The sequence below is a fragment of the Mercenaria mercenaria genome, chromosome 5 (assembly GCF_021730395.1).
Source record: "Mercenaria mercenaria strain notata chromosome 5, MADL_Memer_1, whole genome shotgun sequence".
NCBI lineage: Eukaryota > Metazoa > Mollusca > Bivalvia > Venerida > Veneridae > Mercenaria > Mercenaria mercenaria.
Genome location: NC_069365.1, coordinates 84,522,301 through 84,540,267, shown reverse-complemented (window position 1 = coordinate 84,540,267; position 17,967 = coordinate 84,522,301). Strand labels below are relative to the sequence as shown.

At 33.4% G+C, this 17,967-nt stretch overlaps 1 protein-coding gene across 1 annotated transcript in view; it reads right to left on the bottom strand.

The window, feature by feature from the left end:
• Positions 1 to 355: 355 nt before the first annotated feature.
• LOC123557803 (uncharacterized) overlaps positions 356 to 17,967 on the bottom strand; it is a 60,151-nt gene continuing 42,539 nt past the window's right edge. Inside the window, exons 6-18 of the mRNA XM_053544732.1 lie at positions 17,134 to 17,355; positions 16,650 to 16,877; positions 15,838 to 15,984; positions 13,914 to 14,051; positions 13,207 to 13,356; positions 10,225 to 10,362; positions 9,067 to 9,213; positions 7,691 to 7,828; positions 6,457 to 6,558; positions 4,043 to 4,193; positions 3,651 to 3,685; positions 2,243 to 2,305; positions 356 to 1,182 (exon numbers count right to left, since the gene is read on the bottom strand). Coding sequence (XP_053400707.1) covers positions 1,154 to 1,182; positions 2,243 to 2,305; positions 3,651 to 3,685; positions 4,043 to 4,193; positions 6,457 to 6,558; positions 7,691 to 7,828; positions 9,067 to 9,213; positions 10,225 to 10,362; positions 13,207 to 13,356; positions 13,914 to 14,051; positions 15,838 to 15,984; positions 16,650 to 16,877; positions 17,134 to 17,355 — 1,688 coding nt within the window. The 3' untranslated portion in view covers positions 356 to 1,153. The remainder of the gene's footprint in view (positions 1,183 to 2,242; positions 2,306 to 3,650; positions 3,686 to 4,042; positions 4,194 to 6,456; positions 6,559 to 7,690; positions 7,829 to 9,066; positions 9,214 to 10,224; positions 10,363 to 13,206; positions 13,357 to 13,913; positions 14,052 to 15,837; positions 15,985 to 16,649; positions 16,878 to 17,133; positions 17,356 to 17,967) is intronic.

Genomic DNA, 17,967 nt, shown 5'->3' with positions numbered 1-17,967 from the left:
CAGTAGGGAATGCGTTGGTCTACGGATCGCGGAAAAAAAAACAACAGTATCATGATAGTTATAACTGCGTGTACCACAGAAAATAAGAAAACAACGTCTGTAACGGCATAGACATTTAAAGAATTAATTTATGTCCACATTTTCTGAAAAAAAACTTTGTCCACTTTTAATCAGCAGAAGTTGATTAAATAGGTCAATAAACTTAACTCTTAGTTGCTGTCTGCCAGAATTATAGCCCTTTAAGTACTATGAAAACTTGGTATTTTTAAGTCTACTTTTCTTTACTATATTAAAAGTTATAGGTTAAGAAAAGTTACACATGACTTCTTATCATCAGATAAATAATTACTCGACGAACCATGAAATTTTTTTAATCTCTTGAAATTCATAAAAATCATTCCCTTTGTACTGAGAAGAAATGATATCTCTCTGTTAAATGTTTTGCTTGGTTCGCTTTTCTTGCATAATGTAAGAGTTAAAGCATTTCAGCTTAATTAACATGTTAATTATCATTGGATGCATAATTAGATAAAGAACTCAAAAACGCAAGAAAAATACGAATAATGACAAAAATAAATATATGTACATGGAAATATAGCCATAATTGAAGAATGGAGTTATAATAGTATCACGCAAAACATAATAATATAATTTCAAAAAACTCCAACCTTATATTACATTATATTATTATATAAATTTTACATTATGTCTCTCACCCGCTTTAAAGATTTTGATCTTAAAAGAGAAATAGAAATACATACACGAAAATACTTTGAAATATAAGCGGACAAAATGGATACTATGAAAACATTTAATCATGTGAGGACGAAATACGTGGTTTTTACCAAACCGGTACAGTGTATGAATTTGAAAAAGAATGAATGGAATTATACTTGTTCGTTGGAATATAATTTCGTCCATTGACGTAACAACAAAATCAACGAAAATAATGAAACTACAAATAATTATGCAATATTGTGTAATGTTGTGCCAGTAGTTTTTAATGCAGGTAAAGTTTTACTGTTACATGTTGTGCAAAAATAGTTTGCAATGTTGCGTTTGCCTATAGAACACAGTTTTTTACTACGTAGCATACATAGGTTCAAAACGAAAGTATGTTCCGATTAATATCAAAGCAAATACTGAATTTCAATCAGGCTGTCCCATACTCATGCTCATTCACTGAAAATATAAAAATAGATTAAATACATTTAGTTATTTTTATAATTGTTATGATATTCTAGTCATTTGAAATTGTGGTGAGAGACGACAAAATACAAGACCAAATACAACACCAAAGCGTGTATTAAATACAGTGTGTATATTGCTATGAAATATAATTAGAAAATTGAAAAGATTATGCAAAATTGCAGTTGATTACCAAATTGTTTTAGATATTAACACAAAGTGATACCGCAAACAAAACATAAAACTTAAATAAAACCCCAAACGTATGCAAGTGAAACAAATATCTTTTCGACAATAAGAACTACATTTAGGAGAAATAAAATCATCCACTGGGTATTGAACCGTTTTCATTCAAAATGTGATAGTTAAGTAACGACGACATTGACTCATATGGCTCGTTTTATCATTACAAATAAATCAACCCGTTTTTGGAATCGAATCGTTGGCCTTTCAACTGCCGACATTCAAAAGATACCGTAGCCTAACGCCTAAAAGCGTTCGACTAAGGTTGATCTCTCATATAGGAACATTGATAATAGTGGCATTGACCCTGACCTTAATGACCTTATATGTATATCCTTCCTTGTTACAAACAAGAGGAAAAATATAAGTAAATGAAAAACTATTCCTACATTAAAAATGTGTCATAGACTGACGCCTTAGACCACTCGGTCGAAATGGAACTTCGATATCTTCGAGAAAGTAAAATGCAAAATTTATTATAATAATAACTTTGGCATTAACCTCAATGGCCTATGGAATTCCAGCCTTGGTTCGTCTATAAGCTAGGTCACATTAAAGTCTAAAAGGGTTTTGATGACATGAAATCAAAACATCAATCCTTGCACCCTCAGATGTGAAACTGACCTTGAGTTACCAGACTTAGAACAAGATATTTGCACTTTGTCCTGATGGGAAAAAACATTCAAGCATAGTTAAGTATATATCCTTCCTATGGTAAAGAAGATGATGATTTTGGATGAACTGATAGTTGTACGGTGGAAAACCTGGAGAAAATACACCTTCGACTTGTGTTAAAAAGAAACAGACTCACAGTTTCTGCCTTGGATTGTATCGTAAGCGGAATCAACCGGCTCTGCTGAGTTCACATATATTGCTGTAATAAATTTTTAAAAAAGTAGGTAAGAGTAGACTCCCTGGAAGCAATGAGCACAACAAGAGCTACACATTAAATGTAAGCAAACAACAAATATAAATTGTAAGGCATAAATATATAGAGGATGTTTGTTTGTTTTAGTGTCAGATCGGAATATATTTCACCGAGTGAACCATTATAATGCAATATTTTCACGAGTGGCGAAGCCACGAGTGAAAATGTAAATTATGGTGTTCACGAGTGAAGTAAATTTCGATCTTACACCGAAACAAACAAATTTTCTATTTATTTTATGTACTTTTACTGGTTTAAACCAGATTAAACCCAGTTTGTTCACGCAACGTCACATGAATGACATCATGACGTCATTATGTCGTGACGTCAAGATATATTTGCAGAAAAAAAACTGTAAAAAGTTCTATTACATTTTCTGATTTATTTTTCATTTTATTATGATAGAATGTATATATTTATAATCCTGTTAGTATTTTTATACATCTATATCTTTACTGACGTATATTTTGCAAGGAATTTTCTATTATTTATAATTCATATTATTTCGCATTCAAGTGAAGTTCCGCACCAGAGAAAAAAAAATGATATTTCAATATTTCAAATATCAATTTTATTTCACTGATAAATTTCAGTATTTCACTGAAGAGTACTCTAGACATGAATATGTGCATCTTAATTATATAAATTAAAATTATATAAATGAAGAGTTGGTACAAATAAATGGAAAGATAAATAGAACATGTAAGTAAAATTGGGGGCGGGGTGTCATCAAAAATGGGGAAACATAAAAAGAGGGTGGTGAAGTTGAAATAGGGCACCGCTCGGAAGGTCAGTAACCTACATAAAGGAAACTAGGGACTAAAGCGAACTTGGAACAGGTCAGCCTCGCATGTACGCTATTTTCAACAAGATTTATACAAGACAGTTTATATTAAATAATTCAAAGCAGATATTAGCTCTTACAGTAATAACAGACTGTATGCAGTAAAACATTTTAGTACGGCTAATCCGAGATATCAGTACAGCAGTATACTCGGTAACTTGTCTGAAATCAGAAATCCAACAGGGCACGGCTAGGCAAGTTATAAGATAAACAACACAATACAAGACAAGCATAATATACCCTAAAATTAAACGGAAATAAGCAGTGAAGGAAACTAATACAAGTATATTCCAAAAATAATGTATATTTTCTTCACATTTATTTACAACTTTTAAGTTACCAATGCATTTATCATAGAAGAGGAGCTACATTATGCGTCAACTCGGTTTGGAACGTCTGTCAAATAAAATTAAACATCATCATTAACTTTAAAGAAAGCAACGTTACCTTTTGGTCCGTTTCCACCGTTATTAACGATAGTACTGAAACACAAACAAATTAAATCCCTTTTACAGCATCCGCATGTATTCAGCATTCATATCTCAAAGAAAAGCTCACGGCATGTATAGGAAATAGATCTTGAAAGTAGCCTTAGTTTATAAAATGCATGTTTCATTATATATTAGTATACTTCGAAAACATTTCGAAAAATTACCTAGAAGTGGTAGATACATCTTACATGTATAACTTACCTTAATATAAAACGGTCTCATGTTCCTTGGCAAAAAGGGATAAAGTAGCTAGAAGTGGTAGCATTTACATTGCATATTATACACTAAAATTAACTACTAAATAATGTAAAGAAAAGATTCTTCAAATGATATAATATAAATTCATACCTATGCTGTGTACGCCGCATATAGATTAAAACTGAAAGTACACCTAAGATGATAACGACTATTATCGCTGCTCCTACTCCGGCAATCACTGCGGTTGTTGACGATGCTGTTGTTATTGTTGCTCCATTTGTACTCTCTGTTTCTGTAGATTCTGTAACAGAAAATTTCAAGCATTTATTAGATCTATATAAGAGCCCGGTGATGACTACATAGTTCATACTTAACCTTTCAGAGTTCACATTTTACACGTCACAGTTCAAATTTCACATGTCATTCTTGACAGTTCATACTTCATAGTTCAAACTTTATACTTCGAAGTTCATACTTCATACCTTTAAGCAAGGAGTTTATACCATACATTATATGAGTTTAGTCAAGAAATAATAAGCTGAACATTTCCTTTTTATCAATAAAGAGTGTATAATAAAATATAATTATCAAATACAAGCGTTTGACAGCAAAGGTTGTCAGATTGATAATAAAAATATCATTATGTAAATTATGTAGTTCGCCCACTAAGCTCAATAGGGAGAATGTAGATCTATGGATTACGAGGAAAGGAGTCGAGGGTACCCGAGCGAGGCGTATGTCCTCCGAGACGTATATGAAATCACTCGTCCACTACATCTGATTCGTGTGGGGAAGTTGCCAGTTACTTGCGGAGAACAGGTTAGTACTGGTACAGAGTCCAGATAAACTGGCTAGGTTAATTGTCCGCCATAATATAAGTGAAATACTGGTGAAAAAAATGGCGTTAACCCCTAAAGAAAGTAACAAAATAAAATATATCCTGTCATCATTTATCTTATAATCTTTTCAGTTGAAATTTACTACTGTAACACTAAAATGGCGTCACTGAAATGACTTTTTGTTAGCAAATACATTTGATAATGTCGGAATCCTTCAATAATCTCTGCAAATCATACGCTGGAAAAATATAACGTTACCACTTAAGTATTTAAAAGTATTAAACCACGAATTTCATTATTTCATACTACACGATTTCATAGGTCACTCTTAAAATGTAAATTTGTATGAAATGTGTAGTCCCAAACGGACTTTCATTCTTTAACGACGTGACTGTTGAATGTAAATATATATTAGCTAGGTTGATTACTGGAATTATTGGAAGTATTGAAACTCAGTAGCCTTAAAAGGTCATTTAGAATTTTTAAAAACTCTAAAATCAAAATAACGGTTTGGAGTAGACTTCTTTTATTTTCTTTATGTACTTATAAATACATGTTATAGTGTTCAATACTTACTGCCGACCTGTTCACTAACCTATGGCGGCTTATTTGTGCAATTTTGTTATTTTTATTGTGTCGCAGCGACACAACGATAAACGTCGATATGGCGCCGGGCCGAATGTCGCCCTGCCAAACGTTGCCATGAAGAAATCGACCCCACCAGCAAACATCGCACAGACAAACGTCGCCAAGCCAAATGTCGCCCCGTCGAACGTCGCCCCAAAGAAGGTACCCGACAGAACGTCGCCCAACCAGATGTCGTCTTTTCAATTTTTTAGTCAGGTTTGAGATAAAAAGCAGTAAGACATTAATAGTTATAATATATGTGTTAGTTAGCCTTATGAAGTGTAATCAAAAGAAATTGCTCACTCTTAACCCTAACTCTCCATCCCCACCCCCACCCACCCTTGACTTTCAGTTCATCAGTGAATCCATTAGTAACTCGATATGCCACTTTAAAATTTGCAATACTTTTTTCAGTAATTATCAATAGATATTGGACAATATGTGTGCGTGCGTAAAGCCTGTCCGTCTGTCGTCATTCATTAGGAACATACTTTATGCCTGCCTCAGTGTCGCGAGCAAATCCCTATTTTAAAGGTGGTCAGTGTCTCACTTTGTTAAGTGGTTGAGGCGAGAGAGACTCATGTCAGACCTTATCACACAGTTACTTGAACAGTTTTAAGGAAATATTGTTTTTTTGTTTCCTACTGTGGCTGATTTGTGCCATTGTCCTCTATCTATATGTCACGAACAATAAATTGCAATTTAAAAGTTCCCTATCGTGTAACTGATGGACTCACTTATAAATTAAAGAAATTGGGTGTGAGACGGGCGCAGGTCAAGAGTGAGCAATTTCCTCTAGTAACAATTCATTAGCGACTAACAAATATTAACTATCAAGATCTTTGCACCTTTTATCGCAAATTTGATTAATACTATTATGTCATTTCGGAAGCCGAAAAGACGATATTCTGAGGGCTGACATTCAGCGGGGCGATGTTTATTGGGGCGACGATCGGCGTAGCGACGTTTGTCGCAGCGCCATAATGACATTCGGTGTGGCGCCATTCGGCGAAGCGACGTTTGGTGGTGTGATGTTTGTCGTTGTGTCGCTGCGACAGAAAGAAATAACGAATGGCACAAATTAGCCACCATACTAACCTTTTAGGCAAACACCATCTGATTTCCTACATAATGATAAGTCTTTACATTCAGGGCTGCATTGTCGGCTGCAGTTGTTGCCATACCAACCGTTTTCACATTCTTTTATGGTAGAAGGAATATGATGAAAGTATGAATACGATTAATGATAAATATTACATAACATTTACATATCGCAGTAAATCTAGTGTCGGACTGGAAACGAACGATCTATTTCCTGAGTTTATTTCACTTATTTTGCTAGTTTTTCAACAAAAAGCGCTCAGGAACTCGTAAAATATTTACATAATAGCACAATCGTGCACAATCGTGGTAGCTTTTCTTTCAATATAGATTTCTGGACGTACATTATTGCTTATAAGAATAATGTCAGTGAAATTGCCGATGAACTTAATTCTAACAAGCGGTCAAAATGGGCCTAAGTTGCTAACAATAAGCAGGCTTTCACTTTCAGTCATCGCTTCCTTTCAAGTTTTGCCGACATCTTTGACAACAGTCATGCATAGAATATTTTTAAGGTTTTCTTTCTAATTCAGGCGGCCATCGAGTGCAGTCAAACAGACTTACCGAACTATACTCATTACATTAAAAAACGTTGTTTGAAGAGGTTTGTTACTTTAAGATGTGGTGGAAACTGATAAGCCATTTATTATTGAAATGCATTTAAGAAAGTTCAGTCTAAGGATTGCAATGACCAAATTTGGGAAGTTTGGGAAGATCCGTCAAGCATTTAAACAATCAGTGTTTCATCTCTTTTAACTTTGTGTATCCCTAAATTTACCCGAGCAGAAATGTAGCTCAATCAAGCGAGTGCTTATGCCTGGACGTTACAAATCTGTCTGGTGCAATTCTAAAAAATAAATTCTTACCAGTAGATTTAGAGCTTTAGCTGTTCAAGTATAACAGAGACAGAAAGACAAATAATGTACTACTGACGTTGGATCAGTCACCTGCGCGAACAACTCAGCCTGCACCTTTGGTTCATGCGAACTAAAGATGTTAGTTAAATAATTATTACTGTTTCTGTTTTCTTTGTTTATATTCTTTCATTTTTTTAAAGAAATTACTACTTCGAGGATTAAGAACTTTATTTTAATATTTTATATATATTGTATCATAATGTTATGCATACTATCTTTGTGCAAATTCTAAAACGTTATAAGCAATATTAATAAAAATGTACTAAACATTTACATCATAAAATTAATAATCGAAACAAAATAGAGAAATATACCTTCATCGCAGAATAATTTATACTTGTAACCGGGTTGGCAATTGCCACCATTGCAAGCTCCACTTAAAACGTCACAGCTACTTAGGCATTTTCCACAGACTCTCATGCAGTTTTCTCCCCATGTTCCTTCTCTACATCCTATTTGAAAGTTTAGGAAAGACGCGTATCTATCTATCTTTACAAGTATATCTCAGAATTATATATCTTTACTCTGGCAATTAAGTTTTATCTAATTTTTATTTCATTCATGGTATTTAAGTATAATCATAACGATTCCAAAACTACTATGAAAAGCAGTGATTTAGCTATGAATATTCATAACTAATATATACAAGTTAGTATTCAGGTTAGTATTATTGTGAGCGTTTTTCTTGAGTCGTCTGTAATAAATGTACAATCATTTAAAATGTATTTCGAGGCATTGATTGCTGTAATCATCCGCTTAGGTTGTCTGCATGATTGTGTTTACTATCACGATACAATATTGCGACCAACAGTCAAAAGAGATTGAATGCTTAACAATTAGCTAATTTTAAATAACCATTGTCAATTATTTCATATAATCTAATAGACAATGATAAAGTTGAAATAGTATCCTCTTATTAATCAGAAGATCAGGATAAATAAAACGTTAATTGCATCCAAGATCGTATTATAGAACGTGTGAAAAAGACTTTCCATAAAATTACGGAGTGTACTAAACTACATAAAACAGCAATGTACAAATATAATTTCTGTGTATCATTTAAACTTTTTTCCCTATAAGTTATGTGACTTTTGAAGTGTCTTACTACTTTTACATTGGAGACCTTTCCCACCAACAATCTATAGCAGCCATTTAAACAACATATTTTACATATATGACTGAAATAGAGTCCATCATACATGAGTTTAGATAGAGAATTGTTAAGTAAATAGTGAAGTTATATTTATTACAACAGCGTTATAACTATATCACAATATTAAGCAGATGTCCTATAACTCTTTATTAAAGTAAGTTTCGGAAGTATATTATGACAATTAAATTGAGAAAAGGTAAAACAACAAGTATGAAAATATATTCTTTGAAATATATATTGTGGAACCTTTTCAACATGTGAAATTTGACATCAACAAATGCGATGTTCCCATGGAAGCCTACTAGGCCAGATGACCAGTATTTTAAATCTGTCTAACAAAAGCTCTAGCATATGAGACAAAAACATGTGCTGACTGCTGAATTTCCTTCGTAGATAATGATGTTTTGAAAGTGATATGGTAAACTGTTACAGAATTGTAGACTGTAGAGTAATATTTATTTCAGACTTAAAAGAGAAATGCCTAAGGTATTTAATACAATGTTTTTATCAATGGCAATTACTTTCCAAAATGCTTACGTTTTTCGCACCGGATACCTTCCCACCCGATCTTGCAGCCATTTGAACAACTTCCATTTACATTATCACAGATGACTGATCCCAAGGGAGAACACATGCGGCTGCAGTTGTGTTCACAATCTTTCCCGTAGTAGCCATTATTACACTCTATAAAGCAGAATATAGAGCTATTACGAGTTATTAATATCATGCACGTAGTGGTGCATTATTGTTACGTGCATTTGATGGTATCCGGACAAAATCCCCTGCGGACAAAACCCCCTTCGCTCATTTTTGCATAGGCGGACAAAACCCCCTTCGTGTTTTTTACAAGGAGGACAAAACCCCCTTTGCTGAATTTTACAAGGAGGACAAAACCCCCTTCACACTTTTTTACAAGGAGGACAAAACCCCCTTTGCTTTTTATAAGGATTCAAAAGGGAAAACATCATAATACACTTTAAGATTTATAATTTTATTTATAGAAAAAGATGTCTTGAAGATAGTTATAATTAACGATTATAACATGGATAATTGATGTACTTACTCTGTTATATATAATTATTACAGTTTGTTCCATAATGACTTTGAGATTAATCAGACTATACATATACAATTATTATAGTTTGTAGAAAAAAGTGTGAAATATCTCTTAATTAATTGACATGTTAATTTGTTAATTGTATGTTTTTTCTCACTGAACTGTTCATTAAAGTAAATTGTTAAATAACTCTCAGATAGTTTGATTAATTAAATATTATTATATAATTTGCCCTTTTTGTTCTAGGATGAAGGGATTTTTGTCCTTCCTGTAAAAAACGCGAAGGGGGTTTTGTCCTCCTTGAAAAAAGTGCGAAGGGGGTTTTGTCCTCCTTGTAAAAAACATGAAGGGTGTTTTGTCCGCCTATGCAAAAATGAGCAAAGGGGGTTTTGTCCGCAGGGGATTTTGTCCTACACTCGCATTTGATGTTTACGTCGAAAAATGTAAACTAGCTGAAGCACAAAAGTAACCATTCCGTATACCTGAAGGTCTGAAATGTATTCAGAACCTGGACATTTTTGCATTAGTACTGCTTAGAAAACAATTAAATAACCGATAATACTACAAACGTACATGATTAATGTAAATTCATCAGATTTTTAACAACTTTTAAATTTTAACTTTCAAAAAATTCTCACTTTCGGTACATAGCGTTGTCGGTTTGAATCCAGCAGCACATCCATCTGGACATTTGCCATTTACATGGTTACATGTTGCTGAATAGCAGTTACCACAATGTCTTGCACAGCCAATGCCCCATGTACCGTCTTCACATTCTATATGATTAAAATATAAATGAGCTTTTAATAAACGAAACGTAGTTTAATAGCTAGTACATCGAGTGTCTTCAAATAATCATAATTTAAAATAGCTATTTGAAACAATATGTATATTGAATAGAGTGAAAATCTTTTAAATCTTCTTAAAATGTACTTTACCTACGTTTATTATTATCATGTATAAACATGTAAAAATTATGCCTCTCAATAAAGCACTAATGAATAAAGAACGTACTAGAATTTGAAATATTATCCTTTTTAAACAATCAAGATAAATAGTTCGTTAATTGCGTTCTGATCTACAGAACTTGCAAAGTACATACGTTTCATTAAATTAAACAGTTGTACTAAACTATAAATATAATACAGCACTTATTGAATTACTACTGATTATTCTTTACTTTTCAGTCTACATTATGTGACTTTTATGTAAAGGAGAAAAGCCGAAAACTGTCCATTATGTGAAAGAATGGACAAATCGAGGCGCAACGCGCCGAGATTGTCCATTCTTTCACATAATGGATAGTTTGAGGCTTTTCTCTGACTTAAAACACGGTCCTCACGAACAAATCAAGATTGTCGTGATATTATATAATGTCTCTAATATTGTCCACTATGAGGCAAAGACAATTCATTGATTTGTGTCTCTGTGCTAAATAAAAATACCAAGTCAAATGGAGTTTAAATAAGATTGCATATAAATATTTATTGCAATTAAAAGTTTTTTAAACATTAATGATATTCAGCGCTGATTCTTAGGAAAGTTTTGAACATTTTTCGCTTTGTCATGTTTATGAATGATTTGAAGTACCTTTAAAAAATTAAAATTAACTTGGCCTTATGATGTATGTATTAATAGTTGTCCATGCTTTGTTCGTGCTGAGTTTGCAGTTTTATATAAATCAAGTAATTAATAAATGACGGGTCCAGGTGAAGACACTAAAATGTATGTACATGTATGTATTTTTATATCATTATAATTAAAAAACAATGGTTCTTTTATCGTAATTACGGGATATTCTATCAATTTTTTTAGAAGAAAATTACCCGTATCACATGGGATCTTTACTCGTCATGACTCATATCTCGTTTTTACCAGAAAATATATAGTTATTACAATAAATAACATCGTTATTGCAAGAAAATTGTATTGTTAAATTAAGATCATTACGGCCAAATTTTCTGGTAATACCGAAACGTGCAGTAAAACTTCAGGGAACTTGACGTTTTTTGTTTTGTTTTTTTTTTTTGTTTTTTTTTTGTCTTTGTAGTAGAAAGGTGAAATTGCACATTTCTTGGAAGGACTTTAACAAAATTAATGTCAGTTATTGCAAACATTTAACCAATTTTACACGAACACCGCATGAGAAAGATAGGTCTGCAGCATTTGAAAAAGAAAGAAAAATTATGTTTTCAGCTCGACTATTCAAAGAACAGGTGGAGCTATTGGATTCCAGTTTCTGCCCATTGTTTTCTCGTTTAAGGCACAGCCATTATTTTGTCTGGGGACAATACGCCGCTTTTCATCGAATTGCACTCTGTGCATCATTGAAGGTTCCATGTGCACCGCCGTATGAATACATCTGCGGATGTCTCTAAATTACATTCTGGTACTTATAACATGTGTAAATGTTGAGTTCTGCTCAACCCGGGGCTAGAGGGCGTGTACGTTAGCCTGCACTTCCACTACCGTCCACGAACAGGCTCAATCAAACCGAGCCTGCAACATTTTCGTTTATGTCGTGTTGGGCGACCTGTAGTGTTCCATTTTTTGTATTACATCCATGCGTCGGCGTCGGCGTCCCGATTTGGTTAAGTTTTTGTATTTAAGTTAGTATCTCAGTAACCACTTGTCGGAATGGATTGAAACTGCACACACTTATTCACTGTGATAAATTGACTTACACTGCACAAGTTCATTTTGATTAAGGTTTTATATGTAAGCTGGTATTTCAGTACCTACTAATGGAAATGGACTGGAACGTCACACAGTTTTTCACTGTGATGATCTGACATGCAGTGCTCAGGTTCCGTAACTCTACTTTGCATTTTTACAAAATTATGCCATTTTTTCGACTAAGCAGTTGTTGGTTAACTTTATGCATGTAAGCTGGTATCTCAGTACCCACTAATGGGAGTGGACTGAAACTTGTACAGTTGTCCATTGTTATGAGCTGATATGCATTGTACATGTTCCATAACCCTTTTTGCAAGTTTTACAAAATTATGCCCCCTTTTCGACTTTAATATTCATTCAATTGTCAAAGCTGTTGAATAGTCGAGCGTTGCTGTCCTCCGACAGCTCTTGTTTTTACATTACGTTGCCTATTTTCATCTATTTTCGACTGAAAATGCCATATCAACCGTATATCTGCGATACTTTTCTATTGCGATTTAGGAGTACACAAAGAGGTCTTTACTACTTTCTAACGGCTGAAGATTTAAACATACATTCTGTAATTACTTTTGGCACATTGTTTGATTTTCATTTGACTGATAATTTGTGGGGCGATTTTGGTTAATGTCATACGTTCCCCTTCAGGGTTTTTATTGCAGCTACAAGTTCTGTAAAACGTTGCAGTTTATATTTTGAAACTTTCGAATTTCATAGGTTGATGTACTCACACCTCTCAACGTACAAGGTTGTTACTATACCTGTTCATTATTAACCTGTACCTGTCCATTCTTAAAGTATCCATTATTTTAAGAATGGACAGTTACAGGTTAATAATGGACAGGTATAGTAAAATAATCGTATGTATAGAACGGTATCGGTACAATAACCTTTATAATGGACAAAACTAACAAAGGATTACATCACAACCGTGTTTTAAGTCTTACCTCTTTCACACTTGAGACCTTTCCAACCAGCTTTGCAGCCATTTAAACATTTTCCATTTACAAAATCACAGATGACTGACCCCGAGAAGAGGAAACAAGTGCTGCTGCATTGGTGCTTACAGTTTTTCCCATAATAACCATTACTGCATTCTGTCAAGCAAGATAAATTCTTTAAATGTTTATTTCAGAAATAGATAGAATAAGAAAAAGCAATGTCTGTGGATCACATATTTTATCTTTATACCTATCAACCGGATCTATTTTTAAAATGATATCCTGAAGGCATGTGTCACACGGTATTTATGGATTATAATTGCATGTACATGCAATATGGACAATTATAAACATGTCATCTGTGTTTCTGAATTATAATTGCATGTACATGCAATATGGACAATTATAAACCTGTCATATCACAAAGAAATGCACCAGACATGTATCCGAATTTCATCTCGTCTATGTCTTAAAGCGCTTCCAAAAGTTTTAGAATCAGAATTTCAGAAGGCAAAAGATAGTATAATTACGAAAAAGAAATGAATGAAAAAGGAATAACTTTTAGACATCAAATACTGTTTTAATCATAAAGCCCTCGAAACTTTGGGCAGAGAACGATTACCAAATTGACAGATAAGCCAATATATTTAATTATCAAATAAATGTATAAAATTTCCGAAAACTAAACAGTTTGCAGAAAATATGATTCTCACTTTCAGTGCATAGATCTGTCAATTTAAATCCAGCAACGCATCCGTTAGGACAGTGACCATCTGTGTTATTACATGTTGCAGAAAAACAGTTGCCACATGTGTCTGCACAGTGTCTGCCCCATTTACCATGCTCACATTCTGTAAAATAATTTATCGTTCAATGAAAGGTAAAAATATGTAATACAGTATGGGGTAGAACCACCGACCTTCCGTAAGCCAACTAGATTGCTTCTTACTTAAACAATTCAATTCACCGAGCAAGACGCGAACCTACATCGATGATGGACACATGCAATCATCAAAAAGCGAATCATGCATTTAAATATCGAATCAGAATATGTTGTAAGTAATGTTCTAAAGCACACTTTATAACCAAACAAGCTGACTATGACAAAACTTAAGATGCAAAAAAAAGTCTACAATATTAGAGAAAATAAATGTAACATTTACAATTGAATGTTTATTGCTTTCTACATAACGGTCATCCTAGTAGTGTAAGTCTAGACACACTGGTAGATGTAAAATCATTAATTCTACAAAAGCATGGAATCTGATTGTTTTGACCGAGAAAAAACAAGCATAAAATAAAACGATTATGTAAAACTCTCTCTAAAATACTGGATTTATATTAATTTGAATTTTAATAGATCTTCGAAATATTATTATTATTTTTTTTTTTTTGGTTGGATTTAACGTCTCACCGACACATGATAGGTCATATGGCGACTTTCCAGTTTTAATGGTGGAGGAAGACCCCAGGTGCCCCTTAGTGCATTATTTCATCACGAGCGGGCACCTGGGTAGAACCACCGACCTTCCGTAAGTCAGCTGGATGGCTTCCTCCATGAAGAATTCAACGCCCCGAGAGAGGCTCGAACCCACATCGATGAGGGGCAAGTGGTTTGAAGTCAGCGACCTTAACCACTCGGCCACGGAGGCCCCTCTAAATATTATTATGTAATATAACAATGTTGTGTACAATAGCGGCTCGTCCAATATGGTTTTCCCAGCTGGGTACTCGTCCAAATACATCTCGTATTACAAAGTACAATGTTAAATAACCTTTTTATTCTATATCTATTTTATTTTAGCTTATATTAAAAATGATTCACTGAATATTGTATTTCTGGCTTTTCTGTATTTTTCCAGCTTGGCATGAGTGCAAATATATATTATACAGAACAATGTAAGGCTGGTCTGGAATGGTGGCCTTCAATTTTCTGTTTTCGCCTGGAACAGCCTGTTTGATGTTTTTAATCGTATGTTTTGGCTTTTCTTTAAGTGTTTATATTAAAATCTGACAGAATTGCCATGACTTGCTCTTTCGTTTTTGTGTTTACATTCAAACGACAAATAATCCTGATTTCAAGACGCATAATCAAACTCTGTGCATAGAGCGCCTACTTCGTCCGATCTAAATTCGGAGCATTTTCGCGCGTTTCGGGCTTAATTGTATGTTTAATACGGAAAAAATACAGGAATTTTTCGTTCGCACGTGCGTCCAATACAGTTATATATTGTACGGCCACGTGTTGCAAAAAAACTTTCACGATTCATTTGGATAAATAAAATAGATATAGAATTATTATAAATAGCCGTATTCTACAAAACAACGTAAATTATCCTATTTTTAATGAAGCCTTATAATTGGTTGGAGATGATTTAGCGCATTCAACCTCAAAGCATGCATTTTTAAATGAAAATACTTGGCGAAAAAAATTTGGCGTACAGATTTCATACAGAAAATTTACAAGCATACCCTGTGGAACTGTGATTAGGTACATGTTTTGTTTGATGCCATACTTACTTAAGTTGTTTCATAGTTTATTGAGGCACATGCCTCACATATCGTAATAAGGTACAATTGCTTATATTTAATCTCACATATCCTATTAATATTTTGTCATTTTTGAAAGATTCTCACCGTTCTCACACCGAGTGCCTTTCCACCCAGCAACGCAGCCATTTAAACATGTTCCTTCTATATTATCGCACGTAAATTGTCTTGAAGGGTAACACGTACTACTACAGTGTTCACTACAATCTGAGCCAAAGAAACCATTGCCACATCCTACAAATCACACAATACATCAAATATAGCGGTATAATTTACAGCGAAGTGTTTTGGTCAGTTTCGTTGACGATATAGTTTGTTGTACAATTGCTTTATGCGTTAAGATAGGTTTCAATTTTATACATTACGATATATCAAACATGTATTTTGTTTTGTGAGTATCCATTGTCAATATTTACAAATCTATTCAAATAATTGATAACTGCTTAACGTATATTTCAAATTTATCCAAACCTATTTTTCATTGTAAATATAAGTTCTGTACATTTACATTTTTGTCAACAAGATTTAATTTGTTAACTTGTACATACACTTGTTTTTCGGAACAATTACAATAACAATCTTCTTTTACAAAAGAGTGTACTAATAGTATCTAATGGATCTTTCCGATTGATTATAAGTAAGTGATTGATATATAGTAACACGTCATTTACATTCCTGGGCCCTTATTTTCTTTCGACGATTTCGTAGTTAGGTCAATTAACGAAAGTAAATTCCAATGAAGAAATAAACTTCCATTACATTTTATGCTCCAAGGTCAAATCCGATAATTTATTTCTCAAAGAAATAGCCGCACTGGATTAAATCACGAAATTTCGTGCCTATCAAATCATATGATTTCACAGTACTAATATGAACTTTCAATAGAAAATAAAGCCTACCTTCATATACTCTAAAATCACAAATTACGAGTTGTGTAGACGTGTTAGCAAGTTGTAGTCGTATAAGATTCCCAACAGGTACACCGATACATGAGACTTGCACGGTTGTTTCTCGTGGAATTGAGGCGTCATGTTGATAGCACAACACTCCGTCCGTACTATACTTTTTCCATTCGAAGTCTGATTTTGAGACATTCTGAACAATCAGTTTGAAATTAGGAAAGTATGCTGAAATCAAACATATTTCACAGTCATGTACAAGAACACGTATGAGTTTTTTTTCAAATCGTAATGATATTTCATAGTGAACACTTCATATTTATGTAACAACTATCTAAATATCAACACGTCGATGCTGATATATTCACTGATTTCGTGGTGTTCATAACAATACAATAAAATGTTTCGTTCGTCAATGTGATTTAATTCATTACCAATAATGATAACATTTTTTGATTTAGAATAGAAATTTCGCAGTTCTTACGCAAATTGTTTTCTGTAGTGACAAACACAAGTTTTCTGAACGTCGCGGGGTAAGGCAACCAAAGTGTCCACCAAGGCGCAACCGTTTTCCGGGCAGCAGCAGCAGCAGCAGCAGTATTAGTAAAGCTACATGTGGATACATCATCATCATTAGCCAGATATGAAAACATTGGAGTAATTATGTTATCAAGAAGGCGAGAGTCTTCATTTAATGCAATATTTTCTGAAACAGAAACGTTAATAAATCATCACTGTGAAAACTGAAAAATATATAGCATGCCGGCAGAATAAATAATAAAGAAAATGTTATCGGAGATACTTTTCGAAATATTCATACTCATATATGCATGTGTTACATCGTAACGACGTAATTCACAACTGTTATGGACAGCATTATGTGTAATGAAGTTGGTATTATGTTATTTTGAATTTAGGTTTTAAGGTCGGTTTGGCTAATTGGTAGGATAATGATTTAAATTAGTATTGCAAGCATTCAAAAATGCAATATGTCCAATTATAAAACATGTAGAAATAAATCCTTAAGCATTCACTATGTTTGGAGCAAATGATATAAAGTAAATAAAAATACAAATGTGAAATGACATGACGATGAAAGAGTAAAATGGAATTTGCCAAAACGTGTTGTACAAAATTCAAAAGTAACGGAAAATCGGTCAACTACATTGTATAAGAAATAGATTCATCATATAAATACAGGATAGATATACGTATTTGTCTGTTTTAGTGTAAGATCGAAATATATTTCACCAAGTGAATACTAAAATGCAATATTTTCATTAGTAGCACAGCCAAGAGTGAAAATGTAAATTTTGGT